The 21601-nt window shown below is 39.0% G+C and overlaps 1 protein-coding gene across 2 annotated transcripts in view; it reads right to left on the reverse strand.

The window, feature by feature from the left end:
- The window catches only part of GLS (glutaminase), a 413780-nt gene that overhangs the window by 176610 nt on the left and 215569 nt on the right, over positions 1-21601 (reverse strand). The window contains exon 15 of one of the 2 annotated variants that reach the window (XM_075829940.1): positions 5960-7592. The exons of the other annotated variant lie outside the window; for it this stretch is intronic. Within the exon in view, the coding sequence (XP_075686055.1) occupies positions 7440-7592 (153 nt within the window). The 3' untranslated portion in view covers positions 5960-7439. Of the gene's footprint in view, positions 1-5959; positions 7593-21601 lie in introns of those variants that run through there. 2 annotated transcript variants of the gene reach the window in all.

Here is a 21601-nt window from a genome sequence, read left to right on the forward strand (position 1 = left end):
TGTTATAAAAAAAATGGTATAAAGAGGATTTTCTGACAAAAAAAAAATGTAAATTTCACCTCTACTTTGCTCTAAAATTTTGTGAAACACCTAAAGGGTTCATAAACTTTCTACATGCTGTTGTGAATACTTTGAGGGGTCTAGTTTCTAAAATGGGGAATTTGATAGGGGTTTCTAATATATGGGCCCCTCAAAGCAACTTCAGAACTGAACTGGAACCTAAAAAAATAAATAAATGAGGCAATACTTCGCTTCTTACATTATACTGATAATAAGACGTGTCCACCCCGAGATTACCCCAGTTTTGACCGTTTGTCTAAACGGAGACCCCTATTAGACCGTTCCAGTGCCCGGTTTTCCCAAGCATACACCCCCGAGAAGTGTATTTCTATTGATGAGTCCCTGGTACATTTTAAAGGGAGGGTTCAATTCCGCGAGTACCTGCCGGGTAAGAGGGCAAGGTATGGCGTGAAGATGTCTAAGCTGTGAGAGTGCATCAGGGTATACCTACAGGTTTAGGATATATGAAGGAAAGGCCACCCCCAAAGCAGACTGCATCCTGGACTACAATAGGTACATGGGAGTGATGGACTTGTAAGATCAAGCCCTGAAGCCCTACAGCGCCATGCGGTGTGGTATAAGAAGCTGGCCGGGAACATCATATAGATGGCTTTGTACAATGCGTACATGCTACGTCGATGTGCAGGCCAGACGGGAACTTTCCTGGAATTTCAAGAGGTGATTATCAAGAACCTAATCTTTAGGGACCAAGAAGGGGGGGCACCCAGTACTTCTGGAAGCGAGCCCACACGCATCGTACCAGGGCAAAACTTTCCAGGGGAAGTTCCCCAAACTGGCAAGAAGGGAAAAAGTCAAAAGAGGTGCAAAGTCTGCTATAAGAGGGGGATAAGGGAGAACACAATATATCAATGTGACACGTGTCCCGAATAACCAGAGCTCTGTATGAAAGTGTTTTAAAATTTATCATACATCCCTTGGTTTATAATTTACCCCAATTTTACTTACCCTGATGCACTCGGCACAGCTTATCCCCCCTCGTCTTTCCCCTCTGGGCCCTGCTGTGTGTCCAGGCAGCTGATAACAGCCACATGTAGGGTATTGCCATACCCGGGAGAACCCACATTACAGTTTATGGGGTGTAGGTCTCCGGTCAAAATGGCCACTACACCTCTAGATGAATGCCTTAAGGGTGTCGTTTTTAAAACGGGGTCACTTCTTGCGGGTTTCAACTGTACTGGTACCTCAGGGGCTTCTGCATACATGACTTCGCACTAGAAAATCCCGAGTAGGCCAAATGGTGGTCCTTTCCTTCTGAGCCCTCCCATGGGCCCAAACGGCAGTTTATCACAACAAATGGGGTATTGCGGCACTCAGAACAAATTGCGCCACAGAATGGGGTATTTTGTTTCTTGTGAAAATAAGAAATTTTCAGCCAAAACTACATATTATTTGACAAAAATAATTTTGTTTTCATTCCCAGCCCAATTCAAATAAGTTCTGTGAAGAAACTATGGGGTCTAAATGGTCACATTACCCATAAATGAATTCCTTGAGGGGTGTAGTTTCCAAAATGGGGTCACTTCTGGTGGGTTTCCATTGCTTTGATACCTCTGGGGCTATGCAAATGCGACATGGCACACGAAAACCAAACCAGCAAAATCTGTACTCCAAAGAACACACAGCGCTCCTTCCCTTCTGAGGCCTCCCATGGGCCCAAACGGCAGTTTATTGCCACAAATGGGGTATTGATGCACTCAGGAGAAATTGGGCAACAAAATTGAGTATTTTGTTCCCTGTGAAAATAAGAAATTTTGGTAAAAAATTACATCTTATTGGAAAAAATGACATTTTTTTAATGTCACAGCCCAATTGAAATAGGTGCTGTGAAAAAACTGTGCGGTCAAAATGCTAACAACAACCATAAATGAATTCCTTGAGGGGTGTAGTTTCCAAAATGGGGTCACTTTTGGTGGGTTTCCATTGCTTTGATACCTCTGAGGCTCTGCAAATGCGACATGGCACCCGAAAACCAATCCAACAAAATCTGGACTCCAACAAACATATAGCGCTCCTTTCCTTCTGAGCCCTCCCATGGGCCCAAACGGCAGTTTATCACCACAAATGGGGTACTGCCACACTAAGGACAAATTGGGCAACAAAATGGGGTATTTTGTTCCCTGTGAAAATAAGAAATTTTGATCACAAATGACATTTTATTGGAAAAAATGAAATTTTTTTCATTTCAGAGCCCAATTCAAATACGTGCTGTGAAAAAAATGTGCGGTCAAAATGGTAACAACAACCCTAAATGAATTCCTTGAGGGGTGTAGTTTACAAAATGGGGTCACTATTGGGGGATTCCTACTGTTTTGACACCTCAACACCTCTTCAAACCTGGCATGCTGCCTAAAATATATTCTAATAAAAAAGAGGACTCAAAATGCACTAGGTGCTTCTTTGCTTCTAGGGCTTGTGTTTTAGTCCACGAGCGCAGTAGGGCCACATGTGGGACATTTCTAAAAACGGCAGAATCTGGACAATACATATTTAGTAGTGTTTCTCTGGTAAAACCTTCTTTGTTACAGAAAAAAAAATGAATAAAATTGAAATTCAGCAAGAAAAATGAAATTTGCAAATTTCACCTCCACTTTGCTTTAATTCCTGTGAAATGCCTGAAGGGTTAAAAAACTTTCTAACTGCTGTTTTGAATACTTTGAGGGGTCTAGTTTTTAAAATGGGGTGTTTTATCAGGGTTTCTAATACATAGGCCCCACAAAGCCACTTCAGAACTCAAGAGGTACCTTAAAAAAAAGGCTTTTGAAATTTTCTTAAAAATATGAGAAATTGCTGTTTATGTTCTAAGCCTTGTAACGTCCAAGAAAAATAAAAGAATGTTCAAAAAACGATGCCAATCTAAAGTAGACATATGGGAAATGTGAACTAGTAACTATTTTGGGTGGTATAACCGTCTGTTTTACAAGCAGATGCATTTAAATTCTGAAAAATGCTATTTTTTCAAAATTTTCTCTAAATTTTGCAATTTTTCACCAATAAACACTGAATATATCGACCAAATTTTACCACGAACATGAAGCCCAATGTGTCACGAGAAAACAATCTCAGAATCGCTTGGATAGGTTTAAGCATCCCGACGTTATTACCACATAAAGTGAAATATGTCAGATTTGAAAAATGGGCTCTGAGCCTTAAGGCCAAAACTAGGCTGCGTCCTTAAGGGGTTAAAAGGCTCTGTCACCACATTATAAGTGCTCTACATAATGTGATAGGCGCTGTAATGTAGGTAACAGCAGGTTTTTATTTAGAAAAACAATCAATTTTCACCAAGTTATGACCTATTTTGGCTTTATGCTAATGACTTTATTAATGCCCAACTGGGCGTGTTTTTACTTTTGACTAAGTGGGCGTTGTGGTGAGAAGTGTATGACGCTGACCAATCAGCATCATACACTTCTCTCCATTTATTTACTCAGTACAGCGTGTGCTGTCACTTACACCCACATTAACGTTACTGAAGTGTCTTGAGAGTAAATAGACATCGCTTCCAGCCAGGACGCAATGTCTATTAAACACTCCTGACGCTTCGGTAACGTTAATGTGTGTCACTTACTCGAGATCACGCTTGCTGTCTTTTTTAGTAGGCAAAGTGATAAAGAACAGCAATTAGCATTGTGGGGTATAAAATAAATGTTAACTTTATTATGTGGGTTGTTTCGGTCGTGGCAATACCAATTATGTACAGTTAAACTTTTTCATTTTCTTCTAATAATGATGGACTTGATAAATGAAAAAAGGCGATTATTGTTACTTTTAAAACTTATTTTTCTTACTTTTCTAAAACATTTTTTTGTCCCACTAAGGGACTTGAAGATCCAAACATCTGTTGGCTGGTATAATACACTGCACTACTTACACCAGAGTCTAATAGACTTTCAAACATGGCAGACCAGGCCATTGTTAGGCCTCTGGTTGCCAAAGCAATCATAGGCACTCGCATCGCAGATGGGAGTGATGGGGTACACACCACTTAGATACTGCAGTTGCTATTGACTGTGGCATTTAAGGGGTTAAACGGCTGGGATCGGAGCTAGCAGAGTGTCAGCTGTAGTATATTACGCTGATCGCGCTGACTTACCTTCTAACCCACGCCATTAGACTTCTGTACATTTAAGGCAATTTGCGGGAACCCCTTCCCGACCATTATGTACATGTACATCAAATGTTGGGGGTTCAAATCTCACCAGAAATAAGGAAGTAGGTCTGTTTCTGTGATGCTGGGGAAAATCCTGTTTCACTAATGAAATATATTTTAGAAAAGTCTTATAATTTAGTTTTTGTCTGAAACTCTTTAAAGGCTATGTACACTTTTTAAAGCATTATTTTTTTTAATTAAATCAACGTATTGGTTGCTTATGAACATTTTTTTAAATGTACTTTTATTAAAAATGTTGCTTTGTTTTCCGATACAGCTTCTATGTATCCTCTATACATTGAGGCTGTATCATTGGCTATGAGCCGACTCCATCATATCAGATGAACTGATGGCTCGGCTGAGAGCGGGTCCTGTGTGTGTATTATCTGTATAGGCTATGTAAACTTTTACAAGCTGAGTGCGGGTCCTGTGTGTGTCTTGATGAACTTAAATGTGATCGGCATTGTGGTTGTCCTTGAACACTGGACAACCACAATGCCGATCACATTTAAGTTCATCAAGACACACACAGGACCTGCTCTCAGTATGCAAAAGTTTACATAGCCTTTAAGGATAATTTGACACAAAAAAAACATACATTGCTAAAATGAGCGCCGATTGCCATTATAAGCAAGTTGTTATTGTTACCAAGACTTATTATATATAGGTATATATTTATATGTTACAATAATCGGATGTTTTTCTTTTGTAACTGCGATCGTACGTGCAATTGCTCGTCTTTTCTCCTCTCGTGCCGTTTCCATTGCAAACTACAGGCAGATGTCGGTTTACACAAGTGGATGTATTGTCGAGAAAAGATAATTTTTAAGTCAGCATAAAACAAGTAACTTATCGCTGATTGTTAGCTCTCTGCACATATTTATACTGAACAATTTTTGGGAAAGTTAATTCGCTCTAACGATTGTTCGAGTCCATGTAAAAGGCCCTTTTGTACTATAAGGGCTTGTGCACACGTAACGGAATTGCTGTGTATTTTCTGTCCTGGATTGCGGAGGGAAAATAAGCAGCAGAATACAGTAGCAGCAAAGTGGGTGAGCTTTAACAAATCTCATCCACACGCTGCGTAAAAATTCCGACCAGAAATTGACTTACAGTGCGTATTTTTCGTACGGCAGCATGTCAATTCCTGCTGTGGAAAGTGGACAGATTTGCTGCGTTTTTCAGAGGAGATGTCACCATCTCCCCGCATTGAAAATAAAACGCACCACTTTCTGCAGTTAAAAAAAAAAGCAGGAAATGGTGCGTTTTTCCCGCAGCGGAATGTCTGCCACTTTCAATTCAATTGCTGCAGAAATTTTCTGCAGCAATTCCATTACGTCTGAACAAACCCGAATACATTACCCTGTTGTTGTTGGATTCTATACACTATGTTATCTTATCTTATTGCTTCAATCTATACATTTGCTAAATTCAATAATCCAACCAAATAAATTAAGCAAAATGTCAGGTTCAGATAAAAAATAGTTCTAGAAATAATAAAGATATTTATTTTGACAAATTCTTCCAAAAATAAATAACTGAGAGAATTTAGAATTTCAAATTATTATTCAGTTCTACAAAACATTAAACAAATGTACTTTATATATTGCACAAACTGCATTTTATGCATCAAAGCAATAAAACAATGACTGCCAACTTGGAGGCATAAATATATTGTAATACTTGCTATTATACTTTATATTTTTTTAATAAAGCTGCATAATATGCGATTTTTTTTTACAAATTATAGCCTGCACACGTAATGGTTTAATCAAAGTTACACCTCTGATGATGGAACTTTGACCATTTAGATAGACAGCACATGCTACTGCATTCACATGAGACAGAAATGCTGCGTAAGGCCTCATTTACACGAGCGTAATATACGCGCGTGCGACGCGCGTGCTTTTCACGCGTGTCGTACGCACCTATATTACTCTATGGGGGCATGCAGACAGTCCGTGAGTTTTGCTCAGCGTGAGTGCGCTGAAAAAAACTCACGACATGTTCTATAAATCTGCGTTTTTCGCGCATCACGCACCCATTGAAGTCAATGGGTGCGTGAAAACCACGAAGGTCGCACGGAAGCACTTCCGTGCGAACTGCGTGATCCGCGCAAGAGCTGTCAAACTGAATGTAAACAGAAAAGCACCACGTGCTTTTCTGTTTACAAACATCCGAACGGAGTGTCTTACAGATGAGCGAACCGAAGTTTACCGGGTTCGGCCGAACTTGTTTTGACCGAACCCGGCAGGAGACAGTCACTGTGCAGGGTGCTGAAAGAGTTAAACTGGTTCAGCACCCTGGACAGTGACTTCCGATTCCAATACACGTGAACGTGTAAAAAAAAAAAAAAAAGTTCTGACTTACCGATAACTCCCGGCTTCTTCCTCCAGTCTGACCTCCCGGGATGACAATTCAGTCCAAGTGACAGCTGCAGCCAATCACAAGCCAACCACAGGCTGCAGCGGTCACATGGACTGCCGCGTCATCAGAGGAGGTGGGGCCAGATGTCAAGAGAAGCGCGTCACCAAGGACGCGTCACTAAGGACGCGTCACCAAGGCAACGGCCGGGAAGTTCTCGGTAAGTACGAACCTCTTTTTTTTAAAACAGGTTACTCTATATGGTGATCGGAATGCACTGTCGAGGGTGCTGAAAGAGTTACTGCCGATCAGTTAACTCTTTCAGCACCATGGACAGTGACTGACGTCGGCTAGCCTCATCTCTATGATGGCGGCTGTGCGAAAATCACGCAGCCGCGCATCATACACGGATGACACACGGAGCTGTCAAGTGCCTTTTGCGCACGCAAAACGCAGGCCTAAGTGCGTATCTTCCTGCAGATTTCACCCCTTCTACATTAGAAAGGGTGACCACTGCAGTAAGCATCCACAACAGAATGAGCATGCTGCTGAGCTGTGATTTCCATCCAGAAAATGTTCTGCAGCATGTGGATTAGATTTGTTCAAAACTCATCCACATTGCCCCGGAACTGTAATCCGCTGTGGATTTTATGCACGAGAATTCCACACAAAAACTCTGCAGCATTTTTGTCCCATGTGAATCCAGCCTACACAGATATGATCCTTATGTATTTATTGTAGGTTCAGCCGTGCATCATAAGGTAAATAAAACGGAAATAATGTTATAAAGCAGTTTCAAGAGAAACTTTTAATACGTTAATTGGAAAAGCTATCACCAATGTGTTTAGCTTCTGTCCCCCAAGGTTTCCATTCTATAAACTATAGTGGTGGAGGAGTCCTCATTTGATTCAGGTGAGACTTTTTTCCATACTGTATCTTTTAGAGAGAGCTCCATCTGGAGGTGTTCGTAATCCAGGGGTCCATGGGAGAGTTGGATCTTCATATAACATACATAAATTAAAATTGAAAAAAAAATTGTAAAAAGTTAAAAAGAAATTAACGTTGCAGCAGAAGCCCAAATTTGATAAATTTAACAAGTAGACTTTGGGTTAATGGATAGCAACAGCGTTATCCACTTGCCTTTGTCCAAAAAAAAACAATAGCAAAACAAGAATATGCTACAGATTTTTACAAAACATAACATTAATAGTGAAAGGTAATTAAAAAATCTTTACGGTTGTCGTGTTAAATTAATAATGTCTTACAGTACTGCAAATTTAAAGGGCTTGTCCCAATAACTAATGTTAATTTACTCTGTTAGATGACACAAAACATTTTTTAATTTAAATAAATGTTGCTGTATTTAGATATTGCTGTTAGATACTTCTTATGGTGTCTACTGCTGTTCTTTTGATTCCATTTTCAGAACGTCCACTTAAAGAGGATCCGTCACTAGGTCATACCTGAATAGTGCTGTCGCCCTGATTTCGGCTCAGTTTTTTTTCTGCACCCCCCCCAGACATACGCCCCCCACATTGACGCCCTATATGTTCATTTTCTGTAATTAGCCAACGAGTTCATGAACTACCCTCACTTTCTCGAGGTAAAGCTAGCGTTCCCTGCCTCTGACCAATCAGCACAAGGCAGCTTCAGAATGGCCAGGCACAGCATGATTTCACCAGAACTAGATCTTGCGAGAGAACGCAGTGCCTGGCAGCTTCAAAGCTGCCTCAGACTGATTGGTCAGCGTCAGGAAAGCTAGCTCAACCTTGAGAGTATGAAAGCAGTTCACGCCCCATTGGCTAACTACAGCAAATTAGCATATAGGGCACCAACACAATGGATAGCCACATCTCCGGAAAAGGCTCTATGAAAAACAGCGATGGAAGCAGAGACAGCACTATTCAGGTAAGATACCTAGTTCAACTTCTATGACCTAGGGACAGGTCAACTTTAATGTGTTCAGTGCTGACGAGAAAAAGTTGCTTCAGGGGTGCAGATTCTTATTGGCTGGCCTGCACACTAGAAGATATCACACCACTATCTAATATATAAGAGGATCCAGCTAGTGGAATTGAGCTACTGATCATTTGTGACCATTGGCACTGGACACAAGGTTCTGAGCGGGAATCCAAAGCACACCGGGGAGCACCATAAAAAGTATGTAATAGCAATATCTAGACACAAGAGCAACTTTTTCTTTTTTTAAATGATTCTCATTGAAAATGTTTTATATTATGCCTGAACTAAGAGAAGCAAAGTACTGGTCTACACACCATTAGCAGTACAATTGGTTTATTCGAAAGTCTCCATACATAGGCAAAACGGTTACTTTGTCTTTGTTGATTAAGTTCCTATGGTTCTTGGCCCTGAAGTAGACTTAAGGTGCGGATGGATCTTGGGTTCCTATTGACAGAATGTGGCTGGACACATGTATCTGAGGTTGATGAGTTGACTTGGCAGGATCTTATGCCCTAGCCTAAGCCAAGGAAATTGAATATATGTATCTTTCAACCCAAATGGACTTTGTATGAGTGGGTGCCTGAAGATTGGAATATTCTGCTTCAAATGCATATCAATAGTCCCATCAGAAGGAAGACATAGAGGAAGGGAAGGGCATTTTAAACTTACCTTTTTTCTCAGTGATGCAAGTTGTATGACTGAAAAACAGACGTTTGATTCCCCCACCGCGGAGGTCGCAAGTACCATACTCTACTGTACGATTCTCTACTTCTTTGCTCTGGCGGCCAATTAGGATATCGCTAAAGCCATCACTCAGTTCAGAGGGGCGGGGCTTGCATCGTGCAGTGCATGTGCCCTTCCACATCAAGTCCCGCCTCAGTGGCACTTGCGATCACCGCACTGGGGGAATTAAACATAATTTTCTCCGTCATGCAATTTTCATGACGGAGAAAAAAGGTTGTTTAAAATGTGCTCCCCTATATCGCACTGTCAACAGTTTTTAAACTTCAAAACTGCTAAGGCTGCATTCACATCTGCGTCAGGGTTCCGTTGTTCCGTCTGAGCTTTCCGTCGGAATGGAGCCTTGACTGACACAAACGGAAACCATAGGTTTCCGTTTCCATCACCATTGATTTCAAAGGGGATGTATCCGGTGCAAATGGTTTCCGTTTGTATTTGTTGTGCAAGGGTTCCGTCGTTTTGACGGAATGAATAGCGTAGTCGACTATGATATTGATTCCGTCAAAACAACGGAACCCTTGCACAATGGAGACAAACAGAAACCATTGGCACCGGATTCGTCACCATTGAAATCAATAGTGATGGAAACGGAAGCCTATGTTTTCCGTTTGTTTCAGTCAGGGCTCCATTCTGACGGAAAGCTTAGACGAAACGTAAGAATAGAGCCCTAACGGATATGTGAACGGAGCCTCACAGGTTCCCTTTAATTATTGCTTATGTCCCAGTAAAAACATATTTTGCACCTTCAAAGTGGCAGGCTTATTGTGTAAATCAAATGGTACAAACCCCTCAAAGATTGTTTTTAACTTTAGGTTATAATGCAACAAAAAGAAAAAACCCCAAGGTGGGGAGGTTGAATACTTTCACAAGGTAATATATATTTTAGAAAATTGGGTATTTGGAAAAAGATGAATGCTACATATGTAATCTTCCTAACGGTGGTCTGATACATATTTTGTGGAGTTTCCCCAAGCTCAATAGATATCAGACATTTTAAGTATTAAAAAGGAAATAGAAATGGATTTTTGTATATCCACTTTTGTTTCTTATGCATTGGTATAGATGTTGTACTAAAGAGATTAAAAAGTGAAAAATCATGTTACTGAGGTCTGGGGATCTCGAACGATAATCTACGGGACCATAGTGACCAATACAAGAACCTTGAAACTTTGATACCCACTATTCATAATGACATGGGCAAACGGTTTCACTTCTGCCATAGAGTCAGTCTATTCAGTCTTTATTCTCTTAAATTCGCAAGAAGTGATTTTGAAACCTGGCAAATTCAATTTTCCCAATGCATCTTAATCTCTTAAAGGCTATCTAAACCTTTGATGGGCATTTTTTTTTTTTTAATAAATAGGTCAGTGTGTTTGGTGTAACTTTTTAATTAGTTTTTATTTAAAATTTGTTTTACTTTTTTAAATACAGCTGCTCTGTATTCTCTATACAGAGCTGCTGTATGTAGAGATAAATCCTGTTCCCGTCAGATGCGCAGGACTGATGGGTTCAGTGACAGCGGGTCCTGCGAGTCTCACACGCAGAATCCACTTGTTATCCATCACATCTAAGTTCATAACTTAGATTACAGGTGGATCTTGCGCAGGGCCCGCTGTCACTGAACCAGTCAGGTCCGCGGGATTGACGGATTCAGGTCATAGCAAAAGATAGAGCTGCTCTGTAAAGAGAATACAGAGCAGCTGTATCTAAAAAAGTAAAACAAATTTTTAATAAAGATTAATTAAAAAGTTACACCAAAACACACTGACTGACCGGTTTATTAATAAAATATATATATGCCCATCAAAGGTTTACATAGCCTTTAATGGTCGGGAAATTGTTACCATTTAAAAAACTAGAAAATTTTTAATTGAGCGAGACAATCTGCTCATCTCTATTCCCTATGTATGGAGACTTTGAATCACTTTGTTATGCACTATTGGTAATACATTCTGGCCTATCACCTACCCACTAAATATTTAGATCGGTCCCACCACTAAAACCCGCACCGCTTACTAGAACTGCAGCAAGGATGATGTTGGAGTGGAGCAGCACTCAATCAATTACTCCTTTAAAGCTTAATCTGATGTTTGAAATGTACAATTGGACCTCCCAGGTAAAGTGTGCACCAAACATACTGATACACCTTTTTAATAAAAAAATAATAATTTGCCTTTCTAAGGTTTACTTTGCCCTTAAAAAAAAAATTTAATCACATAAAACATTGATTTAATAAAATAAAAATAATAATTTCAAAAGTGCCATTAAAGCCCAAAGTTCACCTTGGGTGTCCTTGCTACTTGTGTACAAAAACCTGTAGTTAACCAGTGAATCCCTAGCATTGGTTCTGCACTTGCAACTCTTCTCAGATACAATATCACACAGCAGGCTAAAGTGACTGAGAAGACTCGTCTCAGCAGCAGGAGGGTAAAAGGGAAGACTGAGGAGACATCACTGAGGAGAGTGATGAGAGGAGGTAGGAAAAAGTTTGCAGAATATTTATAGAAGAGAATAATCTCATACAGTAGGGAGGAGGTGGGGAGTGTGCAGTATGTGCCACTAAAGAGTTTGCTGTGATGAGACAGTGATCACACAACAGGAGGAAGAGGATTGTGTGCAGCACATATCACTGAAAGTGAATGCTCACTGTGCTCCTTTCATGAAATGATGGAAGTGAAAAAAAAATTAAAAAATTGCAAATATATATATATTCTTTAAAAGGTCCAGGTACACGATCACCTATAGAAAAACATATTTTTTTAATAGAATACGGACTCTTCACTTTAAATTATATTTTCCTGAAGCAACCAATGGATTAACAAAGCAGTACACTCTTCTTGCAGAGTATAAAACTTAGGATCAGTTTATTTTGTGGAAGAATCAGAAAAACAGATAAGAAATGAATAGGTTTACCACTTGATTAAAGCTTGAAGGCTTTTATTCTCCCATGTAGTAATATTTCAGCTTTGTAGCATGAGAATCAGGGGTGTAGCTAAAGGCAGAGGGGCCCCGATGCAAAAGTGCTTCTTGGCCCGCCCCCTTAACTTCCCTTCATGGCCAACCTGCAACTTTCAGCTGCATCTCATCAGTGACCCATCGATGCAGCGCTAGCAGCAAGCAACATTGCTAGGGTCTTAAAAAATTAGGGGCACACGCCCCAAGAGATATGTTTGCCCCTCCCAAAAATATAAAATAATACTATAAATAAATAAAGTGTATATGTATATTTATATATCTCTATATATATATAGGTATATATCTATCTATATATATATACACACACACACACACACACACACACACACACACACACACACACACACACACACACACACACACATATATATATTATATATATATATATATATATATATATATACATACACATATATGATTGGATTAGATACATTGGCTCATAAGACAGTATCAGACATGATTGGATTAGATACGTTGGCCCAGCAGACAATATCAGACATGATATCAGACTAGGTACAACAGCCCAGCAGACAGTGCCACACGATAGGATTAGATGCAGCTGCGCAGAAGATAGTATCACACATGACAGGCTTAGCTACAGCATCTCAGCAGACAGTATTACACATGATAGTATTAGGTACAGCTTCTCAGCAGACAGCATCACACATGATAGGATTAGATACATCGGCTCAAGCAGATAATATAACACATTATAGGCTTAGATAAATCGGCTTAGCAGACAGTATTACACGATAGGCTTAGATACAGGGCTCCAGCAGACAGTCTTGCAAATGCTAAACTTAGATACAGGGCCCCAGAAGTCAGTATCACACAAATATAGGTTTAGATACAGGGCCCCAGCAGTTAGTATCACACATGACAGACTTAGACAAAGGGCCCCAGTAGTCAATATCTATATACTTTTTCTCCTCACTCCTGAGTCGTGTCCTCTTTGAGCGCAGTGCTGAATCCAGACGCCATTCAGAGTCACAACGTTAAAGGCTTGGACATTTTTATTAAAACAAATAAAGATTTAAATCAGTGTCTTTGGTGCAACTTTCTAAATACTTTTCATTAAAAATAATTTTTACTTTTTGACATACAGCTGCTTAGTATCCTGTATACAGAGCAGCTGTATCTTGCACTGAGACCTGAATCCGTCAGGTCAGACGAAGACCCGAGTCAGGAGCGAGGAGGGTACATACACTGTTACTGCAGGGGCCCTTGTAGTTCACGCCAGCCAGAATCAGTGCATTCCGCTGCAAAAATCGCCACTCAGGAAAAAAATTATTCATACTGACCCAGAATTCTCTCATTTTTCCTGCAGTCCGGCCTCCTGGGATGACGTTTCATCCCATGTGACCGCTGCAGTCAATCACAGGCTGCAGAGTCACATGGCATGCAACATCATCTTATGAGGCCGGACTACGCGCAGAAGATAGGGAGAGGGTAAGTATGAACATGTTTTTTTTCCCGAAGAGTTAATTCTGGCTAAAAAACCGCACCACGATGTGGTGTGGTTTTTCAGATGGAATGTACTGTGGGTTACAAGTCAGATACGCTGTGTGATTTTTATGCAGCGTATCCAACGTGTGGGTACCCGGCCTTAAGCTGGGGTTCTGGACATTTTGCACCTCTGGTAGCTAGGACAATTAGGATATGTACAAATAAAGGCAAAAAGGGGGAACAAAATAGTTTCCTGTATATACTCAGCACTCATCAGGAGTAGAAAAATTCATACAAATTTATGAATCAAGTTAAAAAACAGGCAATTGCCCTCTTTTCTCTAAATAGAAAAAGTAGTTCATAATTAGAGTAAACACGCTAAAAACTCTACTCAAAACCTAAAATAAGTCAAATTAGATACCAGCACACTAAGTATTCCAAACGGAACAGGTGATGGTTGAAAAGTTGGTGTTCACAATGTACTCCTCAGTAGAAAACAATGCAATATTACAACACCTCACCGCTCTAGAGACATTGGTCTCGATCCGAAGACTTTCAAATGGTCCACATGTGAGAAACCTCCTCTCTTCCACTAGAATAAAACGCACTGGTATCACACATACGTTATACCAAGTATCATTATTTTGTTCTTGTTTCAGACTTCAGTAGTGTCCGGTTCTACACAAACACTTCAGCTTCAGTACTGCCAATAACATAATCTGGACAGAGGGAGATACCGTTGAAACATTTCTTAATAAAAGGAAGATTTATTTATCATACTCCTAGTCTTGGTGAAAAATAAACGCTTTCAGATGAAATAGCAGTCGGCAGTCTGCTTCTTCCAAGGCACGTAGGCGTGCCACTTAAAGAGGCTCTGTCACCAGATTATAAGTGAAAAAGTATCATTTTTGAGCAAGTTATGAGCAATTTTAGATTTATGCTAATGAATTTCTTAATAGACAACTGGGCGTGTTTTTACTTTTTACCAACTGGGCGTTGTACAGAGAAGTGTATGACGTTGACCAATCAGTGACCAATCAGCGTCATACACTTCTCATTGTTCTAGCCCAGCTTCTTTCACTGCACAATCACACTGTAACAATGAGAAGTGTATGACGCTGAATGGTCAGCGTCATACACTCCTCTGTACAACACCCAGTTGGTAAAAACTAAAAACACGCTCAGTTGTCTATTAAGAAACTAATTAGTATAAATCTAAAATTGCTCATAACTTGCTCAAAAATGATAGTTTTTCCAAATAAAAACCACCGCTGTTATCTACATTACAGCACCCATCACATTATGCAGGAGATAGGGCACGCATAGTGTGGTGACAGAGCCTCTTTAACTCCAATTGCATAAGATATGTACAAAAAACTGTATATATAAACATATATGTACATACAAATCAATCCTCATGATGGCATTAGTATATCTAAAGGTGTACATTGCACATCTCATGTTTAATCAGATAATATACAATACCATATACAATATTGAAATTCATACAGCAGACAATACATATAATACATCCTACTCCCATAATAAGTTTACCCTAAATTCAGCTAAAACCCACATAGACTATCATTAATATTACTTATTGAATTAGGTGTTGTGATTTAGGTGACCATTCACAAACGTCTATTTACCTTCATTGAACTATTTTTGGGATCATGTTACTCAAAGCAACCATCTCTACTATCTACCCTCATTCATTCAATAAGTGACAGGTAGACACAGAATCTTTTTTTTTTCAACCACTCAGGGATTGGTACTACTATCTACCTTCATTCATAAAGCAAAGTCACAGATTTTTTTTTTAAAACCACCCTGGGACTAGTATTGCAATCGGCCTCATCTCTGATATACAGATGTAGCCATCTTTATCTTGACTCTTAACGCATTAATTACACAGTGGCAAGAAACGTTAACTTGACTTTTTCAATGCCTTTCTGGCATTCCTTGTTTTTGTTGAGTGATCTCACGCTGCGGCAAGTTATCAGTCAAGAGAAACTTGGCTACAGCTGTACTATTAGAAGAAAAAAAAGTCTGTAATGGTGTGAGTACAGAGGCGTAACTAGTAAAGACTGGGCCCCATAGCAAACTTTTGACTCTGCTCTGTGATAGTGTTCAACAGTATCTGCGTTCTAAGCTTTACAAGAGCCGTAATTTTTTATTTTTCAATGTAGTGATATGTGGGCTTGTTTTTTGCGGAACAAGACGTAGTTTTGATTGGTACTGTTTTGGGGTACATGGTACTTATTGGTTAACTTTTATTATGACTTTTTGGGGGGCAATGGAAAAAAATAGCAATTTCGCCATTGTTTTTTGCGTTTTTTTTACGGTGTTCACCTTGCGGTTTAAATTACATATTACCTTTATTGTTTGGTTTATTACAGTCGCGGCGATATCATATATGTGTACATTTTTTTTTTCACTTCTACTAAAAAAAAAATTACTGTAATTTTTATTTTACATTTATTACTTCTTTTTGAAGTACCACTAGGGGACTTTACTATGCGATCTTTAGATCGCTGCTCTAATGCTTTGGTATACTTAGTATACCAAACCATTATTGCTGGTCAGTGTAAAACTGAAAGGCAATCTATTAGGACGTGCCTCTGGCCTTTATCAGGTCTCTGGCCGCCATGGCACCCAATCGGAGACCCACGATTGCATTTGCGGGCCGCCGATGGGTGAGAGAGGGAGCTCCCTCCCTCTGTAAATGATTTAAATACCACGGTCGCTATTGACCAAAGCATTTAATGGGTTAAATGGCCACGATCGAAGTAAACTTTGATGGCGGCCGTTAGAACAGGAGCCCGGCTGTCATTAGACGGCCGAGCACCCGCTTTAGCCTGCACGGGACACCCGTGCAGGACTTAGACTGGGCCGGCGTTAAAAGGATGACGGCCTAGCCTAAGGCCCCTTAGTGAGCGCCGTGAAAAGCCATATTAGGGGGAAACATCAACGGTATACTAGACCGAAAATAATTAAAATATTTAAATATAGATTTTTTTTTTAAAGAAAACTTTAGTTATTTACTTTCATCCCAAAGTGCATAAAAACAGAGAAACATTTTGGGACGTCCAATTGTGGCAGGGATAAATTCCCTGACCAGTACAATTTCAGAATACATGGACCACTTTTTGAAGAAATATGTGCTACATATCAATTCATATCTGACGGACTATAAAGAGGTTATGCATTGGGCTGAAGATATGGAAGTTGTTGAATATACCATTCTCTGTATCTGTCGCCGCTTTATACACGTGAATGCTGCACGAACTTGGATTAAAGGCAATTATATGTGTTTTATAACAAGAGAAAGAAGTGCAGGCTACATTTATTTCAAAATTAATTGCATTTGGACTACGGTAGATAAAAAATGATTTCGGTTTTAATAATCATTACTACATCCAGACCATCGATACAGTGATAAGTGCAAAATTCGGACCCAGTTATGAAAATCTGGCAGTTTGAGAGGAAGATTTTATTTTTTTAAATAACACCTATGCTCAGTATATAAAGGCCAACAGGAGATATATTGAAGCTGTGGTTATTATTTGGGAGAAAGATGCCGGTCGGTTAACAGAATTCTTCCAATATATGATCAAAAAAACATGTAAACTCGTCTTAACTTTGTATTATAATATTGAAAAAGTGAAGAAGGTACAAAAACCAAATTTACAGATACAGACTGTTTCAGCAAAAGAATAAGGCTGGGTTCACATGACCTATTTTCAGACGTAAACGAGGCGTATTATGCCTCGTTTTACGTCTGAAAATAGGGCTACAATACGTCGGCAAACATCTGCCCATTCATTTTAATGGGTTTGCCGACGTACTGTGCAGACGACCTGTCATTTACGCGTCGTCGTTTGACAGCTGTCAAACGACGACGCGTAAATTGACTGCCTCGGCAAAGAAGTGCAGGACACTTCTTTGCAACGTAATTTGAGCCGTTCTTCATTGAAGTCAATGAAGAGCAGCTCAAGATTACAGGCGTCAAAGACGCCTCACATAATACGAGGAGCAGCATTTACGTCTGAAACTACGCAGCTGTTTTCTCCTGAAAACAGTCTGTCTTTTCAGACGTAAAAGCCTCTCATCGTGTGCACATACCCTCAATATTATACATGGTATTGTATATTTTCTATATTGTATACATATTAGATATACTATTGGCACTATGGGGATTGATTTTATGTACATATTTTTATATATAAATTTTAGTTGTAGATAAGTGACTATTTAACTGTAGTATAAGACATGCCTATGTGCCCCGGAAGAAGCAGACAGGGCGAAACATGGGGTCGTGCAGGTGTAAGGCGTGCCGCTATTTTATCTGTAAGCATTGTATCTGGAAGTGTTTATTTTATATCAAGTCTGTGAGTATGATGAATACATCTTTATTTTACTGAGAGCTGTTTCTACGGTATCAGCCTATTTCCAGCTTCTATTATTGGACGTTCCAAAGACATACAAATCATCTTTATGCCATGGTGGGATGAAATCAGTTTATCAAGTGTTTGTGTTGAACTGGACACTACTGAAGTCTAAGGCAAGAGAAGAAAACCTGGTGATACTTGGTATAACGTCTTTGCCGTACGCAATGGGAAGCGCGATACCGGTGCGTTTTTCTTCTGGTGCAGGTGAAGAAGTTTCTCACATGTGGGACCGTTTGAGAGTCTGAGGATCGAAACCAACTGAGCAGTGAGATGTTGTAATATTGCTAAAAGACATCTAGTTTCCATAGCCAGGGTTAGTAAAGTAAAAAGCAAGCATAGCAATTCCGGTCTATATTAGGACAACATCTAGCATTCATAAATACGAGCATTTATAAACAGATATTATTAATTCATAGGATGCATAAAATATATCATGGCTGCTTAGATACAATAATAAACTCAAATAAAAAAGTATTACTTTTTTGGAAGATTGCATTTATTCAAGTGCAAAATATAAGTATTTGTTCAGGAAGCAATTGTATTAAACGTTAATTTGCATATAATGGCGGAAAATGTGGCAACCATTATTTATCCAGAAATGTTAGGTTAGCTTAATGTAAAGGAAAAGCAGTTTTTCAGATAGCAAGTATGGCAAACACTTCATCTAAAGAACCTTGTCTTTAAAACAAGACACAGATCGCATTTCTAGCTGCAATCTAGCATGAGCTAGAATAGGTTGAAGTGAGAGCTGCATTTACAGTATTTGCAGATCTCACATCAGCTTGTGTGGAGTAGAAGGGGTAGTGGGGGACATGCTGGCAGCATGCAGGGAGAGTAGGAGAATAATGTGATCTTCCGCTCCTTGTATGGCTGTAGATGACCCCAGGAGTAGGGGGTAACATTAACTTCTGTTCAAGTGATTACCCCCTTATCAATCAGAGAGCATACTTCCTCAGTGATTGTGACATATGGGGGTTTTTTTTCCAGAAAAAAGTGAGAAGATGAGAACTTGCTCAACTAAATCCCTTCTCTATACTTAATTAGGCTGTTTATTGACTCCACTAACCGCACGTTTACTAGCGTCCGAATTGCGATATCAAATAAGTGGCACCAAGCACCCACACAAACATTAATAATGTTTACACATTTTACACTGTCACTAACCGGTCAGTACCCGATCTTTGGCGTAAAATTCACTGACCACTTCCCTAGCGATACCTATTAAATTCTACAGTCATAGCGATAACAATTATCACTAAAGAAGGATTCTAATACATTTCTGATGGATTGAATACATTTCAGTCACTTAGAAAAAACATTTTCACCCACTGATGCCATACATGATCATTTCCAACTAGCTACATTAAATAATAATAAAAAAAGGATTATTTAACACATTAGACTAGGTTTAGGGATTTATGCTTATTGATTAGGCTTAGGCTGTGTTAACATGACATGGTCAATTAAAAATTTTTATTGGGTTTTACCACAATTTTTTAAAATCCACATAAAAAAAGCAACACATTTTGAACGGGACGTATAAACACAGCCTTTTGTAAAGGGGGATGGAAAATGATAAACCTATATAATTCCTAATTTAATTTGCAAGCAAAAATTGGTTAGCACATTCCTGCAGTTTTAGTGTTCCTTTAAAACATGACCCTGTAAACAAAGACATGTGTGGTATGTATAACAATCTCTTTCAGAGTACATTCTGAATGAGTATGCATTTTAGTAACAAAATCGAATTTTCATGCAATTTTTGCTTATATGCAAAGTTGCGTGAATGTGGTTGTGTGTATAAATTATTAAGTTGTATTTTTATTCAGGGTATGCTGTGCGCTCTCAAAACATTTAGATTATGGTAGCATAGTATTGGTTTGCCATGTGCAGTATATATTTTTAACACATTTGGGGATGATGGCCAAATATTGAATGACCTCTGTTCAGCATTTTTGAGAGTACAAGCTCTTGTTGGTGTAAGCGTTTGGAGTATATACATTTTGCACACGTAAATCTATTATTTTTACATTGTTTTTATGAGTAAACCACTGTGGTATGTGAGTTTTAGGTGGAAATGTATGTTTTAACGCATTTAAAAATATATATATTTCTGTTGCTCACAAAGTTATGTGAAGGTGGACATGGCTACCTACAATAGGTCAAGACAACTGCAATTTTCAGTCATTTCAATTCTTGTGGTTTCATGAAGACAGTGCATGAAGACATAAATCTAAGCGTTATGTATGCACAACTTGACATTTTATTTTTCGAATGTGTAGTGCATCTAATTTTCTGCTTGGGTCACACTTTTAGCCCCAAATATTAATTGATATGCATTTTTTGTAAAAAAATTACACTTTATGCACATAGGCACCTTGATGCAATTTTATATCAAAGTGCTGAGTGGCATTTTGACAACGTGCCCAGTGTCTACTTTCAAAAATTATACGGTTATAGGTGTTTAGTATGACTTTTTTTATTTGTAATTTAGGTTTTATTTGTACACATTAAAGGTGTAAAAATAGTCCTGGCTACCAGTGGTGCAAAAATTTCCAAAGACCTGGCAACGCAAGGGTCAAAATAAAAACAACATCTATATAAAAAGGATTAAACACGCCACATTGAACGCACCACTAAACTATAGATTTCCAGAAAGCAGATAACCTGGTGATTGATTGCAGTTGTCTAAACCTGCTATTTACAGCCATGTCCACCTTCATGCAACTGTTAAAAATAATATGTTTTGGGGGAAAAAAAGTACAAAATACACTTTACAAATAATAGATCAAGGTGTACAAACTTCATATGTACTAGAAACGTCTACACCAACAAGAGCTTGTGTTTTTTTTAAAAAAATGCGGAAACAGAGGGCAGGGAACATTCAGGCATTATCTGTAAACATGATAAAGAAAAAAAAACTACTCACCCAAAGAGCTACTATGCTACCAAAATCTATGAAATCTATGGTATTTTAGAAAGCACATTGCATGCCATTTATAAAAATACAAAACAAAAATGTATACATACCATCACCTTAACGCAAATTTGCATCAGTGATTATAAGCAAAGATTGAACAAAAATTCAAATTTGCAACTATAATGCTTACTCTAGAAGACCACTTATGCAAAAAATGTATACTGTGCAAAAAACGGTAAGATGTGAGGATATCATACATAACACATATCTATGTCTATAGTCGCATGTGTTAAAGAAACGCTAAAACCACAGGTTCTCGATGCGACTTTTGAATTTTGTATTAAATTAGGGAGAATACTTGCTCAGCTGTTTCCGTAACTCTGAAATAAGTGAATAGAGATAACGCTGCCACTTCTCCATTGGCATATCCGTTTAATGAATGCCCGTGATATCTTTTTGTTGTGGTACACTGATGTATGCTGGCCAGGTGGAATCCAAAAGCACGTCCTT

Source organism: Rhinoderma darwinii, chromosome 6 (genome assembly GCF_050947455.1).
Source record: "Rhinoderma darwinii isolate aRhiDar2 chromosome 6, aRhiDar2.hap1, whole genome shotgun sequence".
Classification (NCBI taxonomy): domain Eukaryota; kingdom Metazoa; phylum Chordata; class Amphibia; order Anura; family Rhinodermatidae; genus Rhinoderma; species Rhinoderma darwinii.